This window comes from Pararge aegeria, chromosome 12, assembly GCF_905163445.1.
Source record: "Pararge aegeria chromosome 12, ilParAegt1.1, whole genome shotgun sequence".
Taxonomy (NCBI): domain Eukaryota; kingdom Metazoa; phylum Arthropoda; class Insecta; order Lepidoptera; family Nymphalidae; genus Pararge; species Pararge aegeria.
In genome coordinates, this window is record NC_053191.1 from 720,537 (window position 1) to 745,892 (window position 25,356).

The following is a 25,356-nucleotide window of genomic DNA, read 5'->3' on the forward strand; positions in this document are numbered from 1 at the left end:
TTTTATTGTTACTTCTCTTCTTGAGCTATGTTTTACGCCATTGGTTGCCTGGGAGAGATCGCTTTATATAGCGATCTCTGGCCGACCAGAGATAGCTATCATCATATCGACCCATTACCGGCCCCCTACAGGTCCCACGAAGGGGTTAAGGCCGTAGTCCGCCACGCCGGCCCAGTGTGGATTGGTGGACTCCACATACATTTGAGAACGTTATGTAGAACTCTCAGGCATGCAGGTTTCCTCACGATGTTTTCCTACACCGTTGAAGCCAGTGACATTTTTAATTACTTAAAACGCACATAACTTAGAATAGTTAGAGGTGCTTGCTCTTTTTTTTTTTAATTTTTTTTTAATTAACGATAAGACAGCGTTTGACGACAATCATGCCCTTTAGAAACCATTATGCGTATCAGAAACGTGGATAAAAAACGTTTCGTGTGTGTTGATGTAATATCAACCACATAAGGATGCCACCGCTCACGGTGTCTCGCTGTTCTGTAGTAGAACGGGGAAGGAGGAACAAGATTGTGAAGTTCCTGAGCACACTCACCGAAGTATATCCGGTTAAAAACCGATAAACAGGCAACATTGCGTCGGTGCTGGAGACTATGGCCAAGTTCAAATCCGAACTTGGCCACTTTCGAAGAAAGTGGTGTCAAGCTCTTACCCACTTCGGAGATATTACCGATATACTCAAAAAGCCATAAGGCTATAAACTGTATACTTTGTTTAAAATTTGTATTTACATTTTTTCCGTACTTTTATGTGGTGTACAATAAAAGCCATTCATTCATTGTTTATTTGTCATATTTTGTTGTAATCAAGTTGCTCTATCTATCTACCTCACTCATTAAGTTTATAAACAAAGATATTCACAAACATTCTAGAGAAATTCCGTCCGTATGAGATTGTGTTGTGTGTAAATAAACTAGTCAGCTGATTTGTAAGAACACCGGTTTTGACCTTCGCACATAAATTTCGAGAGCATGTAGCAACACTTTGGATCGCACAAGATGTACCTTAAACCAAACAGTTAAGGGTGACTTTTGCATAGCATTTTCGTTGCAATCAGCCGGTTAAAAATTACGCCATCTCTTAAAACAACCATCCGAATATAATTTTACCTCGTTAGGAAAGGCTTGTTGACTCGAGAAATTTCTTTTTCGCTTTTTTTTCTAAATATTCTTATGTTATTAATAGGAAAGAAATATGAAGGAACCTATTAGACTAAATTCTCAATCCGCCAAAATCTCAATAATTTTAAAGACACTTCTAAATATTACATGGCTCTTAAACTATTATTTGATAAATATTTCTATGAAGACGAGTATATTTTGACCTTTCCAAAATGACTATATCATCTATATTCCATACAAACAGTTAAAATGAGAATGTTATTATGATGGAAACGTAAAATACCTTCTGGTATGATTGTCTCTATAAGTAAATAGGTAAATATACTATGACAATACACACATCGCCATCTAGCCCTAAAGTAAGTAGCTAGTAGGGTACTAAGATGACTGAATATTTTTATGAAAAATATAAATAAATAATTATCATAAACAGATAACAGATCCGTAAATTATTTGCATTTTGTAACATAATCCCTGTTCACGAGAAAACTGAATTAGCATTGTTAAATGAGGAATATTTTACAGAAAACTTACAAAAAGTCCAAAAGTCTTATTCAATACGAAGATGTGACAAACTAAAACTTACTAAATATAGAAATCTGTATGGTAAAAGACGATTGCTATACGTTATACCTTACTTAATTAACCAGCTTCCTAAAGAGCTTAGGGAAGTTATAACGAAGAAAAATATTAAGTACAAACTTAAACAACATTATATAGATCTTATAACAAACAAATATATTTAATGACAAAATAATATATTTAATGACAAAATATGAGAAAAAATTAAAAACATCCTGTACATGTATAGTGAAGGAATATGAACGCACTTCGTTCCTACCTATACTGAGTTATATAATTTACTAGCTGTTGCCCGCGACTTCGTCTGCGTTAGATTTTGTTTTTAAAGTATTCAGTATCGCTAAGCCTTAAATGAGTATAGTAGTATATATATATATAACATGTGACTGTCAATTAATTATAGACAAATAATTTGCAATAAAATAAAATTGCGACTATAATTAAAGATCTAAGCTATCCTATCTCTTAAGTTGGAGCAGACTGCTCACGGTGTGCCAATTTAATTTAAAATCGGTTAAGTAGTTTAGGAGTCCATCGCGGACAAACATCGTGACAGGAGATTTATATATATTAAGATGGAAAGTAAACAAAAGGTTTTTACATTTATCATTGTTGACCTACCCGCATTCTAAATAGTAATGTGAATAAGTAACGATTTAGTAGCATTAATTGTGATTGTTAATATATTAATCTATTAGACTAACAAAGAAAAAATTTGTCAACGGCTAGGTGTACGGAAAAATTCTTTTGAGTTTATGCTTACACCTTTACATAAAGACCTGTGATGTATATTATGTGTAATGAGTTAATAAATAAATAAAAAAAAAAAAAAAAAAAGATAAACACCCAGATACTGAAGAAAATTCATGTTCATCACAAAAAAAATAATTGTTCAGTTGTGGAAATTGAGCCCTCGGCCATGGACTCAGAAAGCAGGTTGGATGCTCACTGCGCTAATTGGCCGTCAACATGGAAGCTTAGTAAAAACGACCTTCTAAACATGGTTATTCGGCAGATTAAAATATTTCCATATTTCATTCCTCCTAAAATAGTTTCCCATCAAGTGTGTGCGCATACACAGGTGCACTCTCTCCCTCCCTCCTACACCCTCGTAGTCCGATGAAACGGCAGCTCCGATATCGGAAAGAAACCTTTACGTATTGGCCGTAGCTCACTTACGTGCTCTCCGAAGCACGGTAGTGAGTTACAGCCAATTTTCAAACTCCTGATAGAAAAACCCATGCATTGACACGACCCGAGAATCGAAACCACGACCTCGTGATCTGCAGTCGAACATGCTAACCAATCAACAAATGAGGCAGTGTTTGTAATATTTAATTGAAAGATGCAAATTTGCATTTTGTAATTAAATATTTGATATTTCCTCAAGGTGTAGGTAAAAACTTTTATGAAAATATACATTATATTATTTGCTTTGTAACTATAAAGATATTAATATTATAAATTTACATTTATTAATTAGCATTATAATAAAAAATAACTTATAATTATGTATGTATATTGATGGCTATTTCTGCAAATATGAATATAAATTGCAAATCAAATTAAAGTACTTATGTATTTATTTAATCCTATATTTTTCAATCTGTGTATGACACTAAAAAAAAGTTAATTGAATTATGAGCTTCACAGTCGTTATTAAGATAAAAACGCATATGCTAATTTCGGCATAGGTTGTATGAGAATACGATTTAAAAAAAAATAGTTCAAATACGTAAAATTTTCCTATAATTGCTTTGGTACCCAGGACTTTGTACACGGGGCTACTTACTATGTTACTTTTCAAAAATAATGCGTTATATATGTTCTCCAATCCGCAAGGGTGTAGAAACCCCCAAAGAGGAAATCTACAAACAATATAAAGAGATATTTAATTCATCGTCATCACTTCAACCGATTGAAGTTTACTACTGGACATAGGTCTTCCAAAATCCAAAATCCACGGTTGAAGGAAGTTCCAAAATCCACGGTCCTGGGCTTGTTTGACGTCGTCTGTCCAAGTCGTTGGGGGCCGACCAACGTTGAGTTTACCTGTGAGAGGTCACCATGCCAGCACTTTGGGCCCCCAACGTCTATCGGTTCTCTGAGCTACGTTTCCCGCACATTTCCACTTTAGCTTTGCGACTCGCTGAGCTACGTCGGTAACTCTGGATCCTCTACGGATCTCCTCATTTCAGATATACACCCAACATATCTCTCTCCATCGCCCGCTGAGTGAGTCTGAGCTTTGTTATTAGATTTATAATAAACAATAACCATGTCACCCATTTCTGTCGAAAGCTGGGACCAAAATAATTAATAGCTACTGTTAAAATTTTTAGGAACGTTCCTCAAAAATTCCGCCAAGCACTGGCTGCTATAATCTATATAAATATATGAATATTTTTAGATGTAAATAAAAATGTTATATTTTTGTTAGGAGACAGCTTAAATGTAAAAAAGACACAAATTATAAGATGTGTAGAAAAATTGCTGGCTTTGCATGAAAAATCTAAATGTAGATTTGTTATGTGTGCCTTTCCGTACTGTGGCACACTTAGTTCTAAGCGAAATAAGCAAATTTATAATTTAAATTTATTAATTTATAACTTGACATGCCGTCATAGTGAGGCAGTTTTTTATTTTGATGTGAATAAATTTATTTCACCACTGTTATTGACTAGGGATACTTTTTATCTGTCAAAAAAATGTAAGCAACATATAGCCTCATTATTAGCTTACAATTTAAATGATACAGTTACAAGTGTTGTAACTAAGTCTATTGACAACTTTACAAATTGTACTTTAGGTACCAATATTTCTGATAATGACCCAAGTACTTGTTCAAGTACTAAGAAAATTTCTTATAATTATTTAAACTAGATAGCCAGACAACGGAGAAGCTCTCCAATATGAACATTGTACATCAAAATATACAGAGCTTAACCGGCAAAGAAATTGAAATAGAACTGTTTGTGGAAAAACTCAATATACACATTCTGTGTATTACTGAGCATTGGCTCACTGGTGCACATCCAGCAGTTATCTTAAGGAATTTCAAAATGTCAAGTGTGTTCTTCAGAAGGACTGCAATTCATGGTGGGTCCTTAATTTTTGTACACAATAATATAACTTGTAAGGAGCGAAAAGACATAGTTAGTCTTTCTGTTGAACGCACTGTAGAACTATCTTGTGTGGAGCTGGAGCGATTTATAATAGTGTGTGTATATCGTCCCCCCTCAGGTGATTTTAGCCTTTTTGAGGATGTAATGGAAGATGTGCTTAAGCGATTGTCTGTATCCACAAAAAAAGCAATAGTATGCGGGGATTTGAATGTTGATATTTTACTTAGTAATGCAACTACGACTAGGTTGCTAAACTTATTTAAATGTTTTAATTTAAATTATGCTTTTAGTGAACCTACTAGAATCACAGAACCCTCAGCATCGTGTTTAGATAATATTTTTCTCAACTGTGATATCTTAGGTAAATCGATAATAACCAACTTAAGATCAGATCATTGTGGCCAACAAATTACTGTTTTGAATAATATAAACAAAGATAAACATATCGTCAAGTGTAGGCCGATAACTAAGAGCAAATTGACGCGATTCAAAGGTGAAATATCATCCAAAATTCCTGCCCTTGTCTTTAAGAACGGTCATCCTGACAGCATTTATGGTACGCTCTTTAATATCATAGAAAATGAATTTAACAAAATATTCAATTTCAAACATATAGATTTCAATAAAAAAATAAAGTTTAGCGATTGGGCAACTATTGGCATATACAAAAGTAGAGATAATTTGTATGAGCTCTATAGTGAAAAACAATATAACCATACTCCAGCTTTCCTACAACACGTAAAAATGTACTCTAAAACGTTTAAGAACGTTTGCTTTCATGCTAAGTCGCTATACTTTAAGGATCAAATCATAAAATCGGATAACAAAGTACAAACAACCTGGAAAATTGTTAATAATGAAACTGGGAAAGCTAAATCTCGCAACGTAAACTTTGAATTAATTATTAATGATAATAAAGTTACCGCTGACAGTGAGGTTGCAAGTACCTTTGAAAACTTTTTTCAGAGTGTTCCTATTTTGTTGACTGATTCACTTAATTCTTCACCTACTGCAGCTCAGAGTTTATTGAGGAACAACGTTAATGAGTGCAACGTTTTATTTAATTTTAAACATATATCTGCATATGATATAATAAAGAATTTTAAGTTGTTGAAACAGAAAAAAACCGGTGATTTATGGGGTATGTCTGTAATGGTAATATCTAACATTATAGACGTTATTGCCCCTTACTTAGCCATACTTTTTAATGAATGTGTTGATAGAGGTACTTTTCCAAATTTAATGAAACATAGTAAACTTATACCTCTATTTAAATCTGGCAATAAAAACGACATTAACAATTACAGACCCATTTCAATCTTACCAGCTCTTAGTAAGGTCTTTGAAAAAATTATATTAAATCAACTTTTGAATCACTTCAATGTAAATAACTTACTACATCCGGAGCAGTACGGTTTTACTAAAGGTCGTAGCACCACGGATGCAGGCGCTAAACTTTTAAAACATGTGTACGATGCCTGGGAACGTTCGCAGAATGCCATTGGTGTTTTTTGTGATCTATCCAAAGCATTCGATTGTGTCGATCATAAAACCTTGCTTCTTAAACTAGCCCATTATGGTATCAAAAACGTTGCACTAAATTTGGTTGCCTCTTATCTCAGTGACAGAACCCAAAGGGTTTGCATAAAAGACATTAAGTCGCAGGGGTCGGCTACGTCAATGGGTGTCCCACAGGGTTCAATCTTGGGTCCCTTTCTATTTTTGGTGTATATAAATGATCTACCACACCATGTCAGTGAAACCTGTGACATTGTACTGTTTGCTGATGATACATCTCTAATTTTTAAAACTGATAGAGGTAGAGACAACTCTGACGATGTAAGCCGTGCTATGTCGCATGTGTCGCACTGGTTTACTGTCAATAATTTACTTTTAAATGCAAAAAAAACTAAGTGTGTGGAATTTATTTTACCAAATGTAAAGAAAGTTAATAAAAATATAATAATAAATGGAGAATCACTAAAAATGGAAGATTCCACGGTTTTTCTGGGCATGACCTTGGATTGTAAGCTTCAGTGGGGTACCCATATAGATACACTAGCAGGTAAACTAAGCTCGGCTGCCTACGCCGTCAGGAAAATTAGACAGATTACTGACGTAGAAACAGCAAGACTTGTTTACTTCGCGTACTTTCATAGTGTGATGTCTTACGGGATCTTATTATGGGGCAAAGCTGCTGATATTGAAACTATATTCATATTGCAGAAAAGAGCTGTACGGTCAATATATAAACTTAAATCACGTGAATCGCTCCGTGAAAAATTTAAAGAAATTGGTATGCTTACGGTAGCCTCACAATACATTTATAACAATATAGTATTTGTAAGACAACATATTAGTCTTTATAAACAAAAAGTGGATATAAACAGTCGACTTACAAGAAATGGTCATAAATTGGTGACATCTGCATATCGTCTGCGAAAGGTGCAGAAGTCATTTGTGGGATTGAGTATACGCTTTTATAATATGATTCCTAAGGTAATTTTGGACCTACCAATCCATAAGTTTAAAGAATGTGTTAAAACACATTTATTACAGCGAGGTTATTATACAATTGATGAGTTTCTTAATGACAAGGTTGCTTGGAAGCACCCGGCTCCGCTTTCATCTCTCACAAGATAGAAAAATGAATGTTAAAATATAAAATGTAAATTTTTGATGTTGGAAAAGAGCAACTGCTGAGTTTCTTGCCGGCTTCTTCTCGGTAGAATCTGCCTTCCGAACCGGTGGTAGAGTCACTACACACGGACAGACTTGACGTTTCAAAAGTGCTTGTATTAGGCCTACTTGAAATAAATGAATTTTGAATTTTGAATTTTTTTGAATTTTGAAAGAAAGTTGTGTTAGTTACATCGTTTATAACTCAAGAACGGCTGGACCATTTTTTATGTTATTGGATTTTTTGGATTTATCATATTCCCGAATAAGATAAAAAGTATTAAAATATAGTTTTCTAAAAAAAAATTGTTTGGCGGTACGAAGTTGCGTTCCGTTCCGGGAAAGCTAGTTTTTTTATATAAAGTGTTAGCTAAAATGACTTTTTTCCCTTAGTTAGTTCCATAGATAATACACCAATAAACTTGGGTAGAAATTGAGCTCATCCAGACAAGGTATTAAAAATAACAACTAACCACAAAAAAGTAGCTAAAGTTACTCCCTGTATAAATCAAAACTTTGTGAAAGTTACGTCAAAATGAAGAGGTATTTAAGGGGTAGATTGTAGTGGAAAAAAGACAGTTTAGTGATAAGTCACGTTGAGGCTATATCGTAGAGTAGAGGGTCGCACTCAGTGACCGACGCTGAATGTAAATGGGTGCATTGTGGATTGTTTACATGCTATTGTTGTGACTTGGCTGCGGCCTTCAAGGGTTATTGTAGCCTATGCCTTTATTAAGGCTGAAATTTGTAGGCCATGATCAATTTAGCTGACCGTTGTTAGTAAGGACTCCTTACCAAATGGTAAGCGGTGATAGCCTAATGGGTAAAACTTCAGCTTAATTTTCGGCAATATTCTAGATAGCCGAATGGCGCTGTGGGCAGCGACCCTGCTTTCTGAGTCCAAGGCCGTGGGTTCGATTCATGTTTTTCAGTATCTGGGTGTTTATCTGCATGATATAAATGTTTGTGTAGATTATATTAATACAAATATTTATCAGCTATGTTAATGCCCATATGCTAAGCTATCTTTATATATATATTTCTTGTGTGCGTGTGTATGTCACTGAACTCCTCCTAGACGGCTGGACCGATTTGAATGAATTTTTCGGTATGCGTTTGGGTGGCACCCTGGATGGTTTGGCTTCACAAATCAGCCCGATAGATGGCGCTGGGTCCGCTAGTGTATATATAAATAAGCTATGTTTACTTTAGGGCTAGATGGCGATGTAAGATATCTTTATTCATACAAGCCAATACGGAGTACGACCGGCAACTTCATCTATGCCAATAGTAACATTTATTGCGATCACTCACGAGTCTGCCCAGAGTGGTGATTATGGTTAGGAAGGGTTTTCCTTGGGAGATGCCTTTAGTCCAGCCGTGGACTATATTAGGCTACTGATTGATAATTATCATCATATAAACTATGTCATCATCATTATACAAAATTTTTCGGTAAAAGTATCTTTAATATGGCACCTATTATTTATAATAAGCTACCAGCGTCATTGGCGGACAGAAACCTGAATGTTTTATCATTTTAGCGTAAAATTAAGGAGTTCTTACTTAAATAGCGACATTAAAGAATATTTATGTGACATTTTATAGAACTTTAACATATATTTTTTTAATAGATTTGTTGTATATTATTATTATTATTATTTGATTTAAATACTGGATATGAATTTAATTAAAAGAGCATTGTAAATACATAGTTTTTAAGAAATCAAATTTGCATGCCAATCCATGGCGATTGTAGCACTATTATATTATTGTACCCGCCAACTATGTAACTCAATCTGAAAATAAAGAAATAGAAATTGAAATTGAATTGAATCAACCCATTATTGGCCCACTACAAGGCACGGGTTTTCTCCCACAATGAGAAGGGGTTAAGGCCGTAGTCCATTACGCTGGCCCAGTGCGGATTGGTGGACTCCACACACCCTTGAGCTATCCTTTTGGGAACCCTCAGGCAGGTTTCCTAACGATCTTTTCCTTTACTAACGAAGCAAGTGATATTTTAATTACTTAAAACGCACATAAATTGGAAAAGTTAGAGGTGCGAAGTGAAAGAAAGTGAGGGATTCGAACTCGCCCCCCCGGAAGTGAAGTCGTGCTCCTACAATGCGCTATCACCGATAGAGCGCCGATATACAAATAGTATCGGCGGTAAACTATATTATTCATAAAAATATTCATCAGTCATCTTAGTACCCAGAAGCTATGTTTACTTTGGGGCTAGATGGCGATGTGTGTATTGTCATAGTATATTTATTTATTAATTTAATGAACTGCTTTTTTTTTTTGCTGCTAAATGGACTTTGAGCTATAATATATTATGTTTGTTACTTTAGTGGGAAACATGACACAAAATAATCAATATGCACAGAGAAACATGAGTGGAGATTACATATTAGCATTATCTATTTAAATAAACGCTTGCATGCATCACACACCGATTATAGATCGTTAAGCCGCCATTACATTACGTATCTTTGCACAAAGTTTTCATTCATATAATAATCGACAAATAAAACATAGACAAAAAAGAACCAAATATAAATAAGTCGTTTTAAATTGTTTTAATTTTATATTATTTTTTATTTTTTAGGATGTCTGTAAATAGATATTATTTTATTTTTGTGTGTTTTCCTTTTAAAATTGTTATGAATATTGTCTTGGTCTGTTTTTCAAATATATTTTGTATCTATGTACGTCAAATTTATATAAGTGTTTGTATCCTCTTTTTCAAGCTCTATATTCACTCAAACTGTCTATTTCAAATGCGAATTTAAACTTAAATCAATGTTCTTGCTGTTGGTTTATTTATTATAGAAAAAAAGGTAACTACTGCAGTTAAAATACAGAAATCAAGCGATCTCAATAATTAAAATCAAAGACTCGTGAGATCTTTGCAAGCCATATTCCATATTCCACCATATCGTAGTTTTGGATTAAAGTTGCTGATCGTAGTTGCCACCATCATCTCACAATTAAGTAAACATAAATGTATAAACACATCATAAGTGCCTGTGATAGGCCTACACAAAGAAAATTTGAATTTGGAATTAATCGGAATTATTCGAACGGTTCTCATGAAAAGGCACCTTTAAGGTAAATAATAATAACATAAACCACACACGTTCCTATTTACAATACGGAAGTCTGAATGTAGGTGAGTTAAGATTCTCGTGCCTTCCGTGAAATGGAACGTCTTGATCATTCTTATACATGACGAAATCCTTGACGCAATGTTGAACCGTGTGAACGTTAAAGAGGTCCGAGTTTTCAATTAAGTAGAATGCACTCCAATAAAATGAAGTAACTATATAATAATTTATAAATAAACTAACTTAACCGATTGTTTATATGTAGAGTTATCTCAACATTGTATAGTACAAAGTCCCATTCCGCGGCTGTCTGTTTAGTTTTTTATAGACGGTTTATTTATATAATAAAGCTTATTTAAGTTGATCGTAAGAAGCGCCGAATTAAATAAAAATATAACAAACTAGCTAACATAAGATAAGTGATAACTCATTCCGGGCCCTTACAAAGAACTTTGAATTATGTGTTCACAAGTAGGTAAATACCTAATATAAAACAAAGTCACGAATAAATAAATTTAACCTCACTTAGCTTTTAGTTCGAGCATACTTGAAATTATTATTTTCCTACGCCAGCTTGTTTGATTTACGATCACAGACTGAACAGCATGACCTAATGTATCTTTGAAAACATGTTTTATTGCCGTATATTAGCCAGATCTGAACACGCTTTGATATTTATTATTAATATTTGATTTATTATATTCCTAGTATCATAAACACATTACAGGTCCACCACAGAGCAAGAGTCTCCACTCAGAATGAGAAGTGTTTAGTCTACCACGCTGGCCAATTGCGGATTGGTCAGACTTTGAGAACATTATGGAGGACTCGTGTGTGAAGCCCACAAATCTGTACTGGGCCACTGGTGAGCTAAGGCCTAAACCTTTGTCATTTAGGAAGGTCACCCACACTCTAAAAAAAGAAAGCCAACTAAGAGAGATTTTCTCTTAGTTGACGTTATATAAATTATAACAATTATGATAATAAACATAACAACAAAAGCTGATTAGTTATAGCAGCAAGTTCATTATAGATTGAGCTAACAATGTAGGTATGTTCATTGATTCTAACAAATAAATACGTTGTTTCTATTATTATTTACTTCTTTGTATGATTAGATCATTTTTAATTATTTAGCTTAAACAAGTACGTAAATTGAATCAGTTAAGAATATGCCTTAGTTAAGTAACAATAATAGGAGCAATACAGTTGCCCAGTCCATTGAATTATGATAAACAATCATTATCATCGTATTTGATGTATCTATGTTCTTGTTAGGCTCGTATGGAATCAAGATGCTTGATCACAACAATCACTATCTTGTTAGGAATAACCAATTTTTTTTTAGAGTGCATACCGTGTAGTGTTTCGATAAGTTGTTGATATGATGATGATGAGTACACAGGGAGATTACACTGGTAATCGATCCCAGGACCGATATAGTTAAACATGCTAACAATTAAACACAAGGAGGCAGTAAACAGAACTACCTACTCTGGTGAATATACATTTACCGAGAAAACAACAAAACAGCACTGAGCATCCATTGTTTTTCCCGAAACAAAACTATGTACATCTTCAAACGCAAGATATATCCTTGCAAAAAAACAAACGAAGAGACAGATGTAGTTCCTGATTAATAATAATAGACGCACGTAAAACCAAGCCTCTGTCCACTCTCCAGCTCGAACTTTCTTTAAGGATAATATCCCGTCTAAACGTCGCTGCGTAAATGATGGACAAATTAACCAAACACTGGCTTATTATATTATGAAAGTAAGCTTAATTTGCTATAGTCCGCGAAAAGCAGGAGAATCTGTATGGTGTCATTTATAACTTTTTCATATACTAAAGAACAAACAGATCTTCGGCAATGTACCCTCTACGCACTTTTCACTCCGAAACCGGAGCATCCTCAGGAGATGTTGACTTTACAATAAATAATTGTTAAGTACAAATGTGTCACACCGAAGATCTGTTTGGTGTTGATTATAAGGATTGAAGAAATTATAAATTACACCATACAGATTCACCTGCTTTTCAAATTAAGCTTAATATTCATAATATATCATGGATTTCTGAAAAGTAACGCCTGCTTCTACCCAATACTGGCTTATTAAGTTTTTTGCATTGATTTTTTGTAAGCGCACAGAATTTAGGTACCCAAACTTAATATAACTAATAGTATAATAAAATCTTAACCGGTCTACTAAGTGCCTATTATAATAAAAATAAATCGTAATCTAAGAACAGATTAATTAACGAAACCTTGGTGAACATGTACTCGACCAATTCTTTTAAAATTAAATTTAAAAATATATGTGTTCAAACAAAGTCGTTGAAGTCTTTTGTATTGGAAAAATATTTTGAAGTGAATTAACATATTTTAACACCCAGAAACGTAAAGTCTTTCCATCCATTTTAATTATAACAGAGTCTTGATGTTGAAATACATAAATTTGAATTTCTAACTGTCTGATTAAATTTTAAATTCTTATCAAAATAGCAAAACCGGAGAGATTACCGCAAGTCGGAAGTTTACCTATTGCCAGTATATCGTGTTTTATAAAGCATTATAATATAATAATAATATTTTTTACTCTATTCCCATAAAAAAATCTTCATAATAAATATAACTAACTGCCGCACGATCTATATACGCACGTAAAATATACAAACTTATTTAAGTTAAACGTATTAACTTTATGAGAATAATATGGAGGATACGACAGTTTTTCGAGGAATAACGTTAGATTCTAAACTTCAATGGGGCCCTCATGTAAATAATTTATCGAACAGGCTTAGTTCTGCTGCCTATGCGGTAAAGAAGATACGCCATATGACCGACGTAGAAATTGCTAGACTGGTGTATTTTAGTTACTTTCACAGCATTATGTCATATGGAATTTTACTTTGGGTAATGCTGCTGATGCACTTTTCGTGCTGCAGAAGAGGGCTGTTCGTTCGATCTACAAAACGGGTCCAAGAGAGTCATTGAGACATAAATTAAAAGATTTTAAAATAAAGACAGTGTATAGTCAGTACATATTTAAAAATGTAATGTACGTTCATAAATACATTTCTTAATTTAAGAAAAATACATACATTTCTACAATAAACTACCCAATGACATCTTGGAGATGTTTCTTAAAAAGTTCAAAGTTTTTATTAAACGAAAGCTTATAGAGAAGTCCTATTATAGTATCGATAAAAAAGGACTACGTAATCAATAAAAAAGCTTGGTTGTGAATTATTGCTCTAACCAGGTTGCTCTTCTAATAATTTTAAATGACATTGTGAGATGGTGATGACAAAAAAAAAACACCCGGCTAAGTTTGTTGTGGGCTTCTTCTTAGACCAGGACGCGTTTGGATCTCTCGTAGCGTTAGTTTTAAGTTTACGAATATGTTTATCGCCATCATCTCACTACCGTGTAATTGTTATGTACGCATCAAAAGGCCACCTATTGGCTTACTCGAATAAAGATATTTTCGACTTTGACTTTGAACAGTATAGTGATTCATTTTTCGAATGTCACACAGTATATGCTGTCAAATTAAATATCTCCATCCTAGCACATTGAGAACGAAACGTATTGTACGCTGGCGTTGCTCAGCCATTTTCAAATAACAAAGTTTTAGTAATAATTTTTGCAAACAGGGTGATGTGTCCAAAAACAATGAAAACGCCCCGCGCACGTCTCATCGCATTCTCTATACACCTAAGAAATGATGCTGGCTCACAATTTTTTTTCCATTTTAGGGGTTATTTAACATTAGGGGTAAAAAGTTGTTGTCAACTGCTAAATGGAATTAAGTGGCTAACCGCTTGTTCCAAAAATATTACTAAAGTGAAGTGGTGTTGATGCCTCAATATTAGTAGTAAACGGTTTCTGTATACTCTTAATTCTGTGTACAGTAAGATAATTTCCGGAAAATTCTTGCCTATTATTTGCATGTATCGGATAGGTGAATTACATCCGGAATGCTATGCTAAACTAACAAACCTGGCTTGTTGCATAAAATGTGTTATTGATACCTACCTTTAACACACAGTTAACTCGTTGCCGGTTACGCGATCACTTTTAACTATTTCCTCGGTAACTTCTTAGCGTTTGTTATTGAACTATTATTTAACATGTTTCTGTTATACGTAGCTTTTAGCTAGTGCATGATCGAAATACCATTTTTAAATATTGGGTAGAAGCAGGCGTTACTTTGCGGAATTCCACGTAAAGCAGGAGAATCTGTGGTTTCTTTAATCTTTATATTCCACATCAAACAGAAGTGACTTTACAAAGAATAATCGTTAAATCACTTGACTTACGACATCTCCTGAGGATGCTCCGGTGTCGGAGCGTGCGGGAGTACATTGCCGAAGATCTGTTTCGTGTGGGGTATAAAGATTGAAGAAATTTTAAATTACAGCGTACAGATTTTGCTACTTTTAAGCTTGAAAATTTTAACTGTTTACAATAGGTCGAAACCAAATATTCCACTTGTATATAGTTTTGGAAAAATATCGTTACTTATATTTATTAAGTTAAGAATTTGAATAAAAATTGATTACACATTGTAATCAATTGTTCCTGAATTATAAGTTGTCTATAAGATAATACGAGTTCACATTACTAAGATATTACATATTTTAATTCTGGCATTAAGTAAGAAATCATAGAAGGTTTATTAAAACCCCTACTTCATATTTAGAACGTCGACGAATAGAATTATATTTTAACCATTTTAACACATATCGAAGGATAAAATAATCTTTTTATATTTATATTGTTTACTGTTAAAATAATATTGAAAGAATATACTACTTCCTGTTTTAGTAATTGTTACGTAGTAGTAACGTTACCAGAAATAACATTGGCGTGAAATAAATAACCTATTATTTCTAAGTCTAAATTATACCATCAAAATAAACTTTTCGTATTTATACTCCTAAAGAATCTCCACAAACATCGTACGACTTCCAATTTTATTTTGTAGCTTTTTAATTAAGAAATTTTAGAAGTTTATTTTTAGATATATTAATTATCTCCTTTACGTACCGGCCCTCGGAATACTGGCCTAAGCCAGGTTTTAACGTATCTATCTTAACATATCATACGGATGCTTCATGTAAAAATTCAGGAAATCTCACTGCTAAAAACGATCGTACTTGGATGTTAATACTTGCAATACTTATTTGAATATTACGCAAGCAGACAGAGTAATAAATATGCGAAACGCGCTTTTTGATAAGGGATTCACAAAAAAAACCCTACCTACAGTGCAAATTAATCTAATAAATCCGAATTGAGTTAAAAATGTTATAATTGCAAATAACTCAAATAAAAGTTAAAACTTTTTGAGACTAAATGCCCGACATTACAAAACAACTACCTTCACCTCATAAAATAACATAAAAAAACTTACGCAATGCATTCTGTGCCGCTGCTATCGTTATAGTGGCAAAGAAAAAATTTAAAAACATTTTTTTTCACTCAAGAAAAACCTCTTTAATCGCACAGATGAAAACTTTTTCGTTGAATTCCCGAACGGATGTTTGAATTTAGCAAAGAGAACGCGCGTGCGACGTGTATGTTGAACTGAGACCGCGCGCGTCCGACCATAGAATATATATTTATTTTTCGCGCGCTTATTGCAGAATGGAAGCGCTTTGCAAAACTAGTTTTTTTGAGATGTTGATGTCATTTTATGCTTTAACTACAGATGCCACTGTCTATAAATATTACTGTTATAAATTATCGAATATAAAACCTTTGTTTAATACAGTGTTATAGTCTTGCTAACAGGATGGCCAGGCAACTGATTTTCAAAAAGACAAATTTGACGGATTTTGTACGCACTTTCTTCCTTCAACTCGAATTGGAACCCGTATGGCGATAATCAGGGATCCTTATAAAATATCCTATAACACATATTTTACTATCTTAATTGTTACCCAATGCAGCCTCTTCCAAGCAAATTATTATCCCTTAAGTACTAAAGCGTGAAATTTTAAAATTTTATGTAGCCTCAGGAATTGTGCTTCAAATGTAAAAAACATTTATCTAAAGCATTAGATATTTCCTGAAGCGCGTTTTAACCACAAGAATATACGCGGTTCCTTTTGTATGTCAACAAGGAATAAGGTCTTGTTTTATTTGGATTTTATTTTTACGTATTATTTCCGTAACTATAAATATTTATTGGAGACTTCCAATTCAGCACGTATTAAAGTACAATAAACTTTTTCAGTATTTTTGAATTCCCTGGGTATAAAATAAAAATCTTTCCATTCTGGGGTCAGAAATTTTACCTACTGTGGGAAATTTTCATCTGACAGGAACGCGGAAGAAGTTTGGGGAATGCTTTAGTTCTTACAGTTTAATGTAGCATATCTAGTAAACCTTAACTTAAAACTCAAACATAACAAAGTTATATTAATATTATAGTACGCTTTTAGACAATCATCTCTTTCTTTTCCTGAGCCCAGTTCCTTTTTTATATCCTAAACCTCTTTCACCGGGTTCTTACAATACGTCGAACCAATTGTCCTTCTTTGAATACTAACATGCTTAAAACAAATACTCGAGTACACGAGAGAGTCACGTTTTACGAGTCCCTATAAAAAGTACTTCGTGTTCAAATTCTTTAAAATAATCTCTCCAACTTAGATGAGGAAGTAAACATAATTTGGTCATTACGAAGAACGTTCCAAATAACGATACATTTTTCAAACAAACCTAAAGACAGCAAAAGTGTTCTTAGCATTAGTAGGTATTAGTAGGTTTTATTTATAGATAACTAGCTGTTGCCCGCGACTTCGTCTGCGTTTGATTTTGTTTTTTGATGTGGCATTAAATTTAGTTGTAGATCTAAAAAAAATTAAAGTACTTAGTATCGCTAAGCCTCAAATAAGGGATTTGCTGCTGTTCGCTGAGTAGTTCTGTCCTCTATCTCCAACCACAGTTTAGGCAAAATTAAACACATATTATATAACCTCTATAGTGCAAAAATATTTATTTAAAGCGGTTATAATTTGTCGGAATTATGGTGTAAAATCGTCAAACACTCATCCCCTCTCCTAAAGGAACCGAGCTTAATTTCGGGATAAAAAGTATCCTATATTACTTCTAACACTTCCAAAAATATGTGTACAAAGTTTCATGAGGATCGGTTAGGTAGCTTTTGCATGAAAGCGTGACAAACAAACTTACATTCACATTTATAATATTAGTAGGGATAATTAATGACTATCTTTGAAATGTACTTTCCAAATTTTATAAATTTATCACCCGGTCACTTTAAAATGTCTTGCTTGGCTTGGATGTTTTTTCTATAGGCCATGATTATTCACAAATTCCTCCATCATCATCATCATCATCATCATAACAACCCATTACCGGGCCACTACAGGACACGGGTCAGAATGAGGTTTTAGGCCGTAGTCCACCAGGCAGCCAGCATGGTGGACTACGGTCAATAAGTGCGGCGGCTAATAAGTGCGGATTGATAGACTTCACACGCCCGCCACGCACTTCAAGCATGCAGGTTTCCAAGTTAAAGCCAGTGATATGTAATTGCTTTTATTAAAAACGCACATAACTCCAAAAAGTTAGAGGTCCGGAATCGAACTCGGTCTCCCCGAGGTAGGCCGTAGCCACTGAGCTATCTCCACATCCTCCATTACAAATTACCAAAAAATATATACATCTTCATCTAAAAATTACGTGAATTTTTCATGGGAAACAGTTTTTGTGATAATAAAAAGATGTCGCTAGAGAAACGCAGGTATTGTTATACTTGGTTCATTACGTTGTAAGGTATAATAATTTTGAACAAAAGCTGCAAGAATGGGAGCAAAGTTACCTTGGGCATGAGTTGAGAAACTGAAAACTATTTCGACACAAATACACCATTCGTTATTTCGGTTTTCTAGACATTGTAAGAACTACAGTGTGTGTCACATGCCAAAAAAACTGTAACACAGTTTTTTTTTTTAATAAATAACATCAAAAATGGAAAATATATGTAATTTCATTACATATATTTTCCATTTTTGAAGCGGTTATAGCGGTTTCGGAGTACCGAGTTCGAATGCGTTTGCAATAAAATAAACTAACTAGTAATTTGCTTCAACGGTGAAGGAAAACGTCATGAGGAATCCTGCATGCCTAAGAGTTTTCCATAATGTTCTCAAATGTGTGTGGAGTCCACCAATCCGCACTGGTCCAGCATGGTGGTTTTGGGCCTTAACCCCTTCTCATTTTGTAAGTGGTTGATATGATGATGATAATGACATCTATTTTGGTATTTTTTTAAATGTCACCAGCGATAGCGTTTTGATTAGGAATTCGTCCTCACTTTCGCTGGGAGTCTCATCTGAGTTCCGTGCGTTTTGTGTTTAATTTCAGCAATCGTATTTGGTCATCAATATCATTGTTAGGTAAGAGTCTATGTCTTTCAACTCCCACTCGCTCGCTTGTTTCATATTTTCAGCTATATCCCACGTACGTTAAGAAGTATCGCTTAAAATACGGTCCTCTTTACCATGACTAACATTTTCATCAGCAGCCTTGGTCGGCATCGGTGGTATTGGCATCGGTGTAACCTTAAGTTAGGTATAGAGCTTAAACCCATCAAGCTGCTTTTACGTAGCTGGACTATGTAACACATAGACACTCGTTCCAAGTTTGAATATCAGTTGGGTACCTAAGTAAGACAGTAGAATCTTAGTTTCATAATAATCTCAAATAAACGCAAGTTAGCATCTTTTTCCTTAACACATAATCCTTTATCATAAAATGTATTAATTAGCAATACTGCATTTATTTTGCATATTATTTACATATACAAATGTTATGTTGAAGGACACAAGGTATTTATTTAATAAGCTAGCTCTCGACCGCGACTTTAGCTGTGTTTATTTCGGTTCTTTAAAAATCACTTGGGTATTATTCTATGTCTCCAGGCGGTGATAGCCCAGTGGGTAGCAGCTGGACTTAACTTTCGGAGGGGGCGAGTTGAAATCCCAGCTCACACCTCTAACTTTTCTAAGTTGTCTCATAAAATTTTAGAACACATAAGAATTGTTTTAGAAATATTGGGTTTGGCTCACATATATAAAATACAGTGCACATATTTAGAAGTTATTTATTTATTTTAGTTACCTACTAAGTAAACATTTTTCATACTAATACTTTACTTTCGATTTATTTAAAGCAGGTACTTTTAATTTATCATAGTACCTGCCGACTTAATAGGTATTAATAGTTCTATAAAGTTTTTATCATGCCTAATTTTAACCGTTATTATTATTTGGTCACAATGGTGCTTATAACAGCTTCTAGCAACTAGGTTTAATGTAAATGTGTTAATACTCATATCCATTCTCGTTTGCAACTTGTGGTTTGTAAGAAAATTCGTTTCAACGACTCCCGTCAATAAAACGGGTTGTTCGTTTTACTTTCCTTTGTACACAATTACTTCTTCCCTTAATTAGGTGTAAGAGTACAGAATCACCTTTTAACCTTCTACTAACTACTAACTGTCCTTTTAAGTTTACTATCCTCGTTTTTCCCACCATCACCGGTTAACTCCCCTTTTTTCCCTTTTTTCACCACTGACATTCACATTCCTCCTACCAAGAATTACAGTTTTCGTTCAGGAATCGGGAATCTCGTTCATCAACAACTGATGTCGTATCGATATAATTTATTTAATCCTAACTGATTCTTAGTGCTGTTTATTACAATTTGTTTGTTTGGATATTTTATTTTTTTATATTTATTGCAAATGATCTATGATAGTTAAAGTTAAACTCCCTCGTGGACTTTCTTGGTAATAAATAATAAGTACCTACTTTAACCATGTAATAAATATTTTTTATTTATAATCAATAGTTTTCTCAGCGCACGCCAAGTAACGAATTTACAGGCGAAATTTTGCTACTTTGGGTTACATTATTGCAATTTACTTAAGGATTTTCAATTTTTTGAACATAAATTAAATAAGCCTTTGTTACTTCCTGATAGTTTAGCTTTTTTTTCTCGAAATAGTTAAAATCGGTCCAGCACTTTCAGAGCCAATTTGATACAAACAAACAAACAAAAGGTGGAGGTGAAATAGCATAACAAACCGATTTATAATATTAGCAAAAATAAACATAACATATCGTATTAAACTTCGAATTACAGTGGCGAATAAATAATTGCTTATATTTATTGCTTCTAATAATAGTTGGATACCTAGCACATTATTATTTTATTAGTAACAACCTAAAGCCTTCCTTATATATTACCCCTATCTGCCTCGTAGACCATCGTGGTGCCTGACTTCGATTCCAGGGTCGGCCATTAAAAATTATGCGAATGTATAAAGAAATTCTTAGTACCAGCCTTAGTTCTTAGAGTTTGGATATGGCTGTAGCTAACCTCCGTGCGTGATCCGTAGAAGAATAAGAGTTACTGATATATCAGCGAGTCACAAAGCTGAAATGGAAATGGGCGGGGCACATAGCTCGGAGAACCGATGGACGTTGGTGTTCCAAGGGCGACCCCGCACAGGTAAACTCAGCGTTGGTCAGCCCCCAATGAGGTGGGCAGACGACATCAAACGAGTCGCTGGGAGCCGCTGGAAGCAAGCGGCCTAGGACCGTGGATTTTGGAACTCCCTACAAGACTATGTCCAGCAGTGGACTTCAATCGGTTGATGTGATGATGATGATGATGAATCCTCGTGCCTCGGAGAGCACGTTAAGCTGTCGGTCCAGCGCCTGATCGCCTTCTGGCCGTGTAGCTGTCGTAACATTGCACTATGAGATAGACTTCCGGCAATTAATCATGAGTAGAAACGTTTAAGGTAAAGGTTTAAGAGGCCATAACCTTAATATTCAATTGTGTACAATTTTACAATAAATTACCAGTTTATATCTTGGAGACGTCTCTGAACAAGTTCAAAGTTTGAATTAAACGTAAGCTTATAGAAAAGTTATATTATAGTATTAAGGACTACGTCAACGATAATAATGCTTGGGTGTAAATTATTGCTCTAACCAGGTTGCTTCTTTAATAGTTTTAAATGACAATGTGAGATGGTGATTAAATAAAAAAATAACATCCGGCTAAGTTTGTTGTTGGCTTCTTCTAAGACCAGCGTAATGTAATAGACATTTAAAGAATAATGTATTTTTTACCTAAGTTTAAATTAATTTTTTATCTACCATAAAATGGGAAAAAGTTTTTGAGCTAGCAACATTCCGCGGGTGTGAAGGGAGATGTGCGCAGGATTTGTATATAGAAGTTTATGAATAGTAGCTATACCACCAATCAGAAGTCATAGCGAGTGAGCCAGCTATTAACACATTACCGGCCCACTACAGGGCGTGGGTCTCCTCCCACACTGCGAAAGGGTTAAGACCGTAGTCCACCACGCTGGCCAAGTGCGCATTGGTGGACTCCACACACCTATGAGAACAATACGGCATGCAGGTTTCCTCACGATGTATTTTTTCACCGTTGAAGCAAGTGATATTTGAATGACTTAAAACGCACAAAACTGAGAAAAGTTAGAGGTGCGTGCTGGGATTCGAACTCGACCACCCGAAAGGAAGGTTGAGCTCCTGCCCAATGCACTATCACCGCTTCAAACAATGACATTTAAAAATTATGTTAAAAAAAGTTGTCGAGAAAAAGCTTTTTTGTGAAATCAAAGTTTCCTATATTATCTAATATAAATGCCACATCCAATGTTATTAAAAACAATGTAGTATAAGGCCACACATTAAAACCAACCTTAGAATTTTAAGACAAACAATCGAAACTTTTCCTACTTTTGGGTAGATACTGGGTCTGCCTCATCAATAATAGCGGCATAACGTTGGGTTAATTTAATAAATTGAAATGCATATAAATTTTTTTTTAAACGACAGAATTTGCGACTCTAATAAAATTGATATTTTTCCAAGTGTAGGTACTATTTAAAAAAAATAATTATAAAACGTTGCAGTAATTAAGCGGTGTTTTGCGCACCAGCACTTTTTAAATGTTAGAGAGTGACAATACACTGCATAACTATTCCAACGTTATGGCACGTTTATTAATAAGACCCCAACAAGAATAGAAGAATACAAGATTATTTTGTAGTCTGTTATATTGACGGCAGATTGGCGCCGTGTAAAGTGACCCTACTTTCTGAGCCCAAAGGCTGTAAAGGTGCAGAACTCTTTTGTGGGGTTGAGTATACGCTTTTACAACATGATTCCTAAGGATATTCTTGACCTAATGCACACATTTAAAAAATGTGTAAAAACTCATCTAGTACAGCGAGGTTACTATACATTTGATGAATTCCTCAATGACAAGGTCGATTGGAAGCAGCCAGCCTCGCTCTCATCTCCCGCAAGATAGAAAAATGATTGTAAATGTTGATGTGGGTAACGAGCAACTACTGAGTTTCTTGCCGGCTCTTCTCGGTAGAATCTGCTTTCCGAACCGGTGGTAGAGTCACTACAAACATACATACTTGACGTTTTAAAAGTGCTTATAAAGTAGGCCTACTTGAAATAAATGTTTTTTTTTTTTGTGTATGTGGTATATTATAAGTATTTAATTGACGAACCAAGCATAAAGTCCACCTGATGGAAAACCATTGCGTATAAACAGAGAAAAACTTCCCATGACATGCACGGAACATGTTGTGCAAAGAGCCACCCAGTGTCCATCATGTTATTACACCGGCACCCACATACTTCATGATTCTTAGTGGCAGAAATAACCATGGTAGTAGTACTTCCCTGGACAAGCTCTGTCACATCAATCTCTACTGCTATCTTTATCTATAAAAACAGTATTCTAAGTATATACAGTCAAGTGTTTCAAATCATCTTTATTTGCTAAACAATTAAACATGGTACGGTTTTGGTGTTTGTACGTATAAAAATGCCCACATTTTGACATAGGAATATGTCGTGCAAATATTCTATAATAATGTTTATCACAATTTATAATTATTAATTAAAATTACTGGATATTATGTATTAATAATTATATAATTAAAATAAAAAGTAGAATTAATATAATAACTTTGAAAGTCAGACCTTACAGTAGTCTTATCTTCAGTAGAGATAAATGGGTTTTTATCCCAAAAAAATATACAATTCCTTGCTATTTCATCATATAATAATAATATCATCTTTCCCAATAGAATCATATTCATACTTCTTAGTCTCGGTCAATTCTTTATATCCTTTTTGATATCTCAAAGCCAAGGAGTCACTTGGCAAGTTCCTATTGAACTTAGAATCTCCATTTAAATTGAGTTTTATTATACCAAAATATAGTGACTCGTAGTCTTTATTAACTGGCAGCACTTTTCTCCTCTCTTTTACTATCAAAGATTTTTTAACTGGCAACATTAGTAACATATCTTGAATTTCTCCATTCAATTTCACCTTAGCTTGTACTGTACCATTTATTTGGGAGTTTTCATTATTGTTTTCTAATGGCAATTGACATTCAATACATCTAATGTTTTCTTGATGATCTGTGTTTAGCGGTACAGGAAATAATCGGTCATTTAAATAGAATCTGTATAAGCATTTATGTTTATTCAAACTGGTAACACTGCCTTTAGAACAAAGTCTAGATTTAACAGAATGGCATTCAAAATAATTATTTTTCCTGAATAATCTTAATCTTTTTATATTTTCATTATCTGCTGGATCAATAAAACCTAATTCTTCTTCATAATTTTCGGGATATATTTGAAAAATAGTGGATCTGCTGCCAGATATTTTTTCTGGTTTTTCTATGATTGTATTAAGGGATTCTTTTGATGTTTTTTTAATATTATCACCAGCGGCCAGAAATGAGTCAGTAGATTGATTAAACTTTTCGTTTCTATAATATTGTTGTAATGGTTTACTATCACATTTATTTTTAATTGAAGATTTGTTTGTATTACTTGTAGTAGCTTTGGTCCAAATATTGTCATTATAATTATGCTTAGATAGTTTTTGGAGCTTTTTCTGAGATCTATTTGAATTTGACTTTGAGTTGACTTCAGTGTTAGAGGCCACATCACCACACTTTTTACAGTAATCTATTTTTGAATTGCAAGTCGTATTCTGATCGAAAATCACATCAGATCTAGCGGTTTTCTTGGTGGTAGCCATTGCTGAACCATTGTAACTACTTATTACTCCTGTAGAAAAACTTTTTTCACCATTTGAGGAGCATATTTTCTTTGATACAATCACTTTTTTCACAGTTCGACAATCATTTTGGTCGAAGCTGTTAAAAGCGCGCAAGTGTCTTTTGTAGCGTTCACAGTATATTGTTTTGGGCGATGTTTTATTAGTTTTTGACATCGTATCCTTTATGCAGTTGATACTTAACTGTTTAGTATTAAATTAATCGAAATGACAATACGTTAAAGTAAGATAGATACTAGAAACAAATAATTGTTTTGACAACAAAGCGTTTCTATAGTAACACGCGTCAACGTTTAGTAATCAAAGCTACCATAAAAATATTGAATGACTTCTTATCTTACTTCAATACAATGTAAAGCAATAATTTTGTGTACGATTTTGTAATTATTATCCAATGTAGATATTTATTATATTCATATAATGAAAAGTTTTTATCTCTTCACTACTGCCGAAAGTAGTTAGTGTCATCTAGCGTCGGGTAGTAGTACTATTTAAGGAAACTACAGCGCAGTGTTC

General features: G+C 34.0%; 2 protein-coding genes across 2 annotated transcripts in view; both read right to left on the reverse strand.

Annotated features, from left to right (window-relative positions):
- LOC120628404 (protein takeout) overlaps nucleotides 1–16,245 on the reverse strand; it is a 37,655-nt gene extending 21,410 nt beyond the window's left edge. Inside the window, exon 1 of the mRNA XM_039896760.1 lies at nucleotides 16,059–16,245. Coding sequence (XP_039752694.1) covers nucleotides 16,059–16,116 — 58 coding nt within the window. The 5' untranslated portion in view covers nucleotides 16,117–16,245. The remainder of the gene's footprint in view (nucleotides 1–16,058) is intronic.
- Nucleotides 16,246–23,656: 7,411 nt separating this feature from the next.
- LOC120628126 lies at nucleotides 23,657–25,043 on the reverse strand. Its single transcript, XM_039896351.1, has one exon. The coding sequence runs from the start codon at nucleotides 24,994–24,996 to the stop codon at nucleotides 23,800–23,802; it is 1,197 nt and encodes a 398-aa protein (XP_039752285.1). The 5' UTR covers nucleotides 24,997–25,043; the 3' UTR covers nucleotides 23,657–23,799.
- Between the last annotated feature and the right edge of the window lie 313 nt (nucleotides 25,044–25,356).

Bases quoted from the DNA above. Each gene is read 5' to 3' on its own strand.
- LOC120628126 (XM_039896351.1), bottom strand. From the start codon at position 24,996: ATGTCAAAAACTAATAAAACATCGCCCAAAACAATATACTGTGAACGC.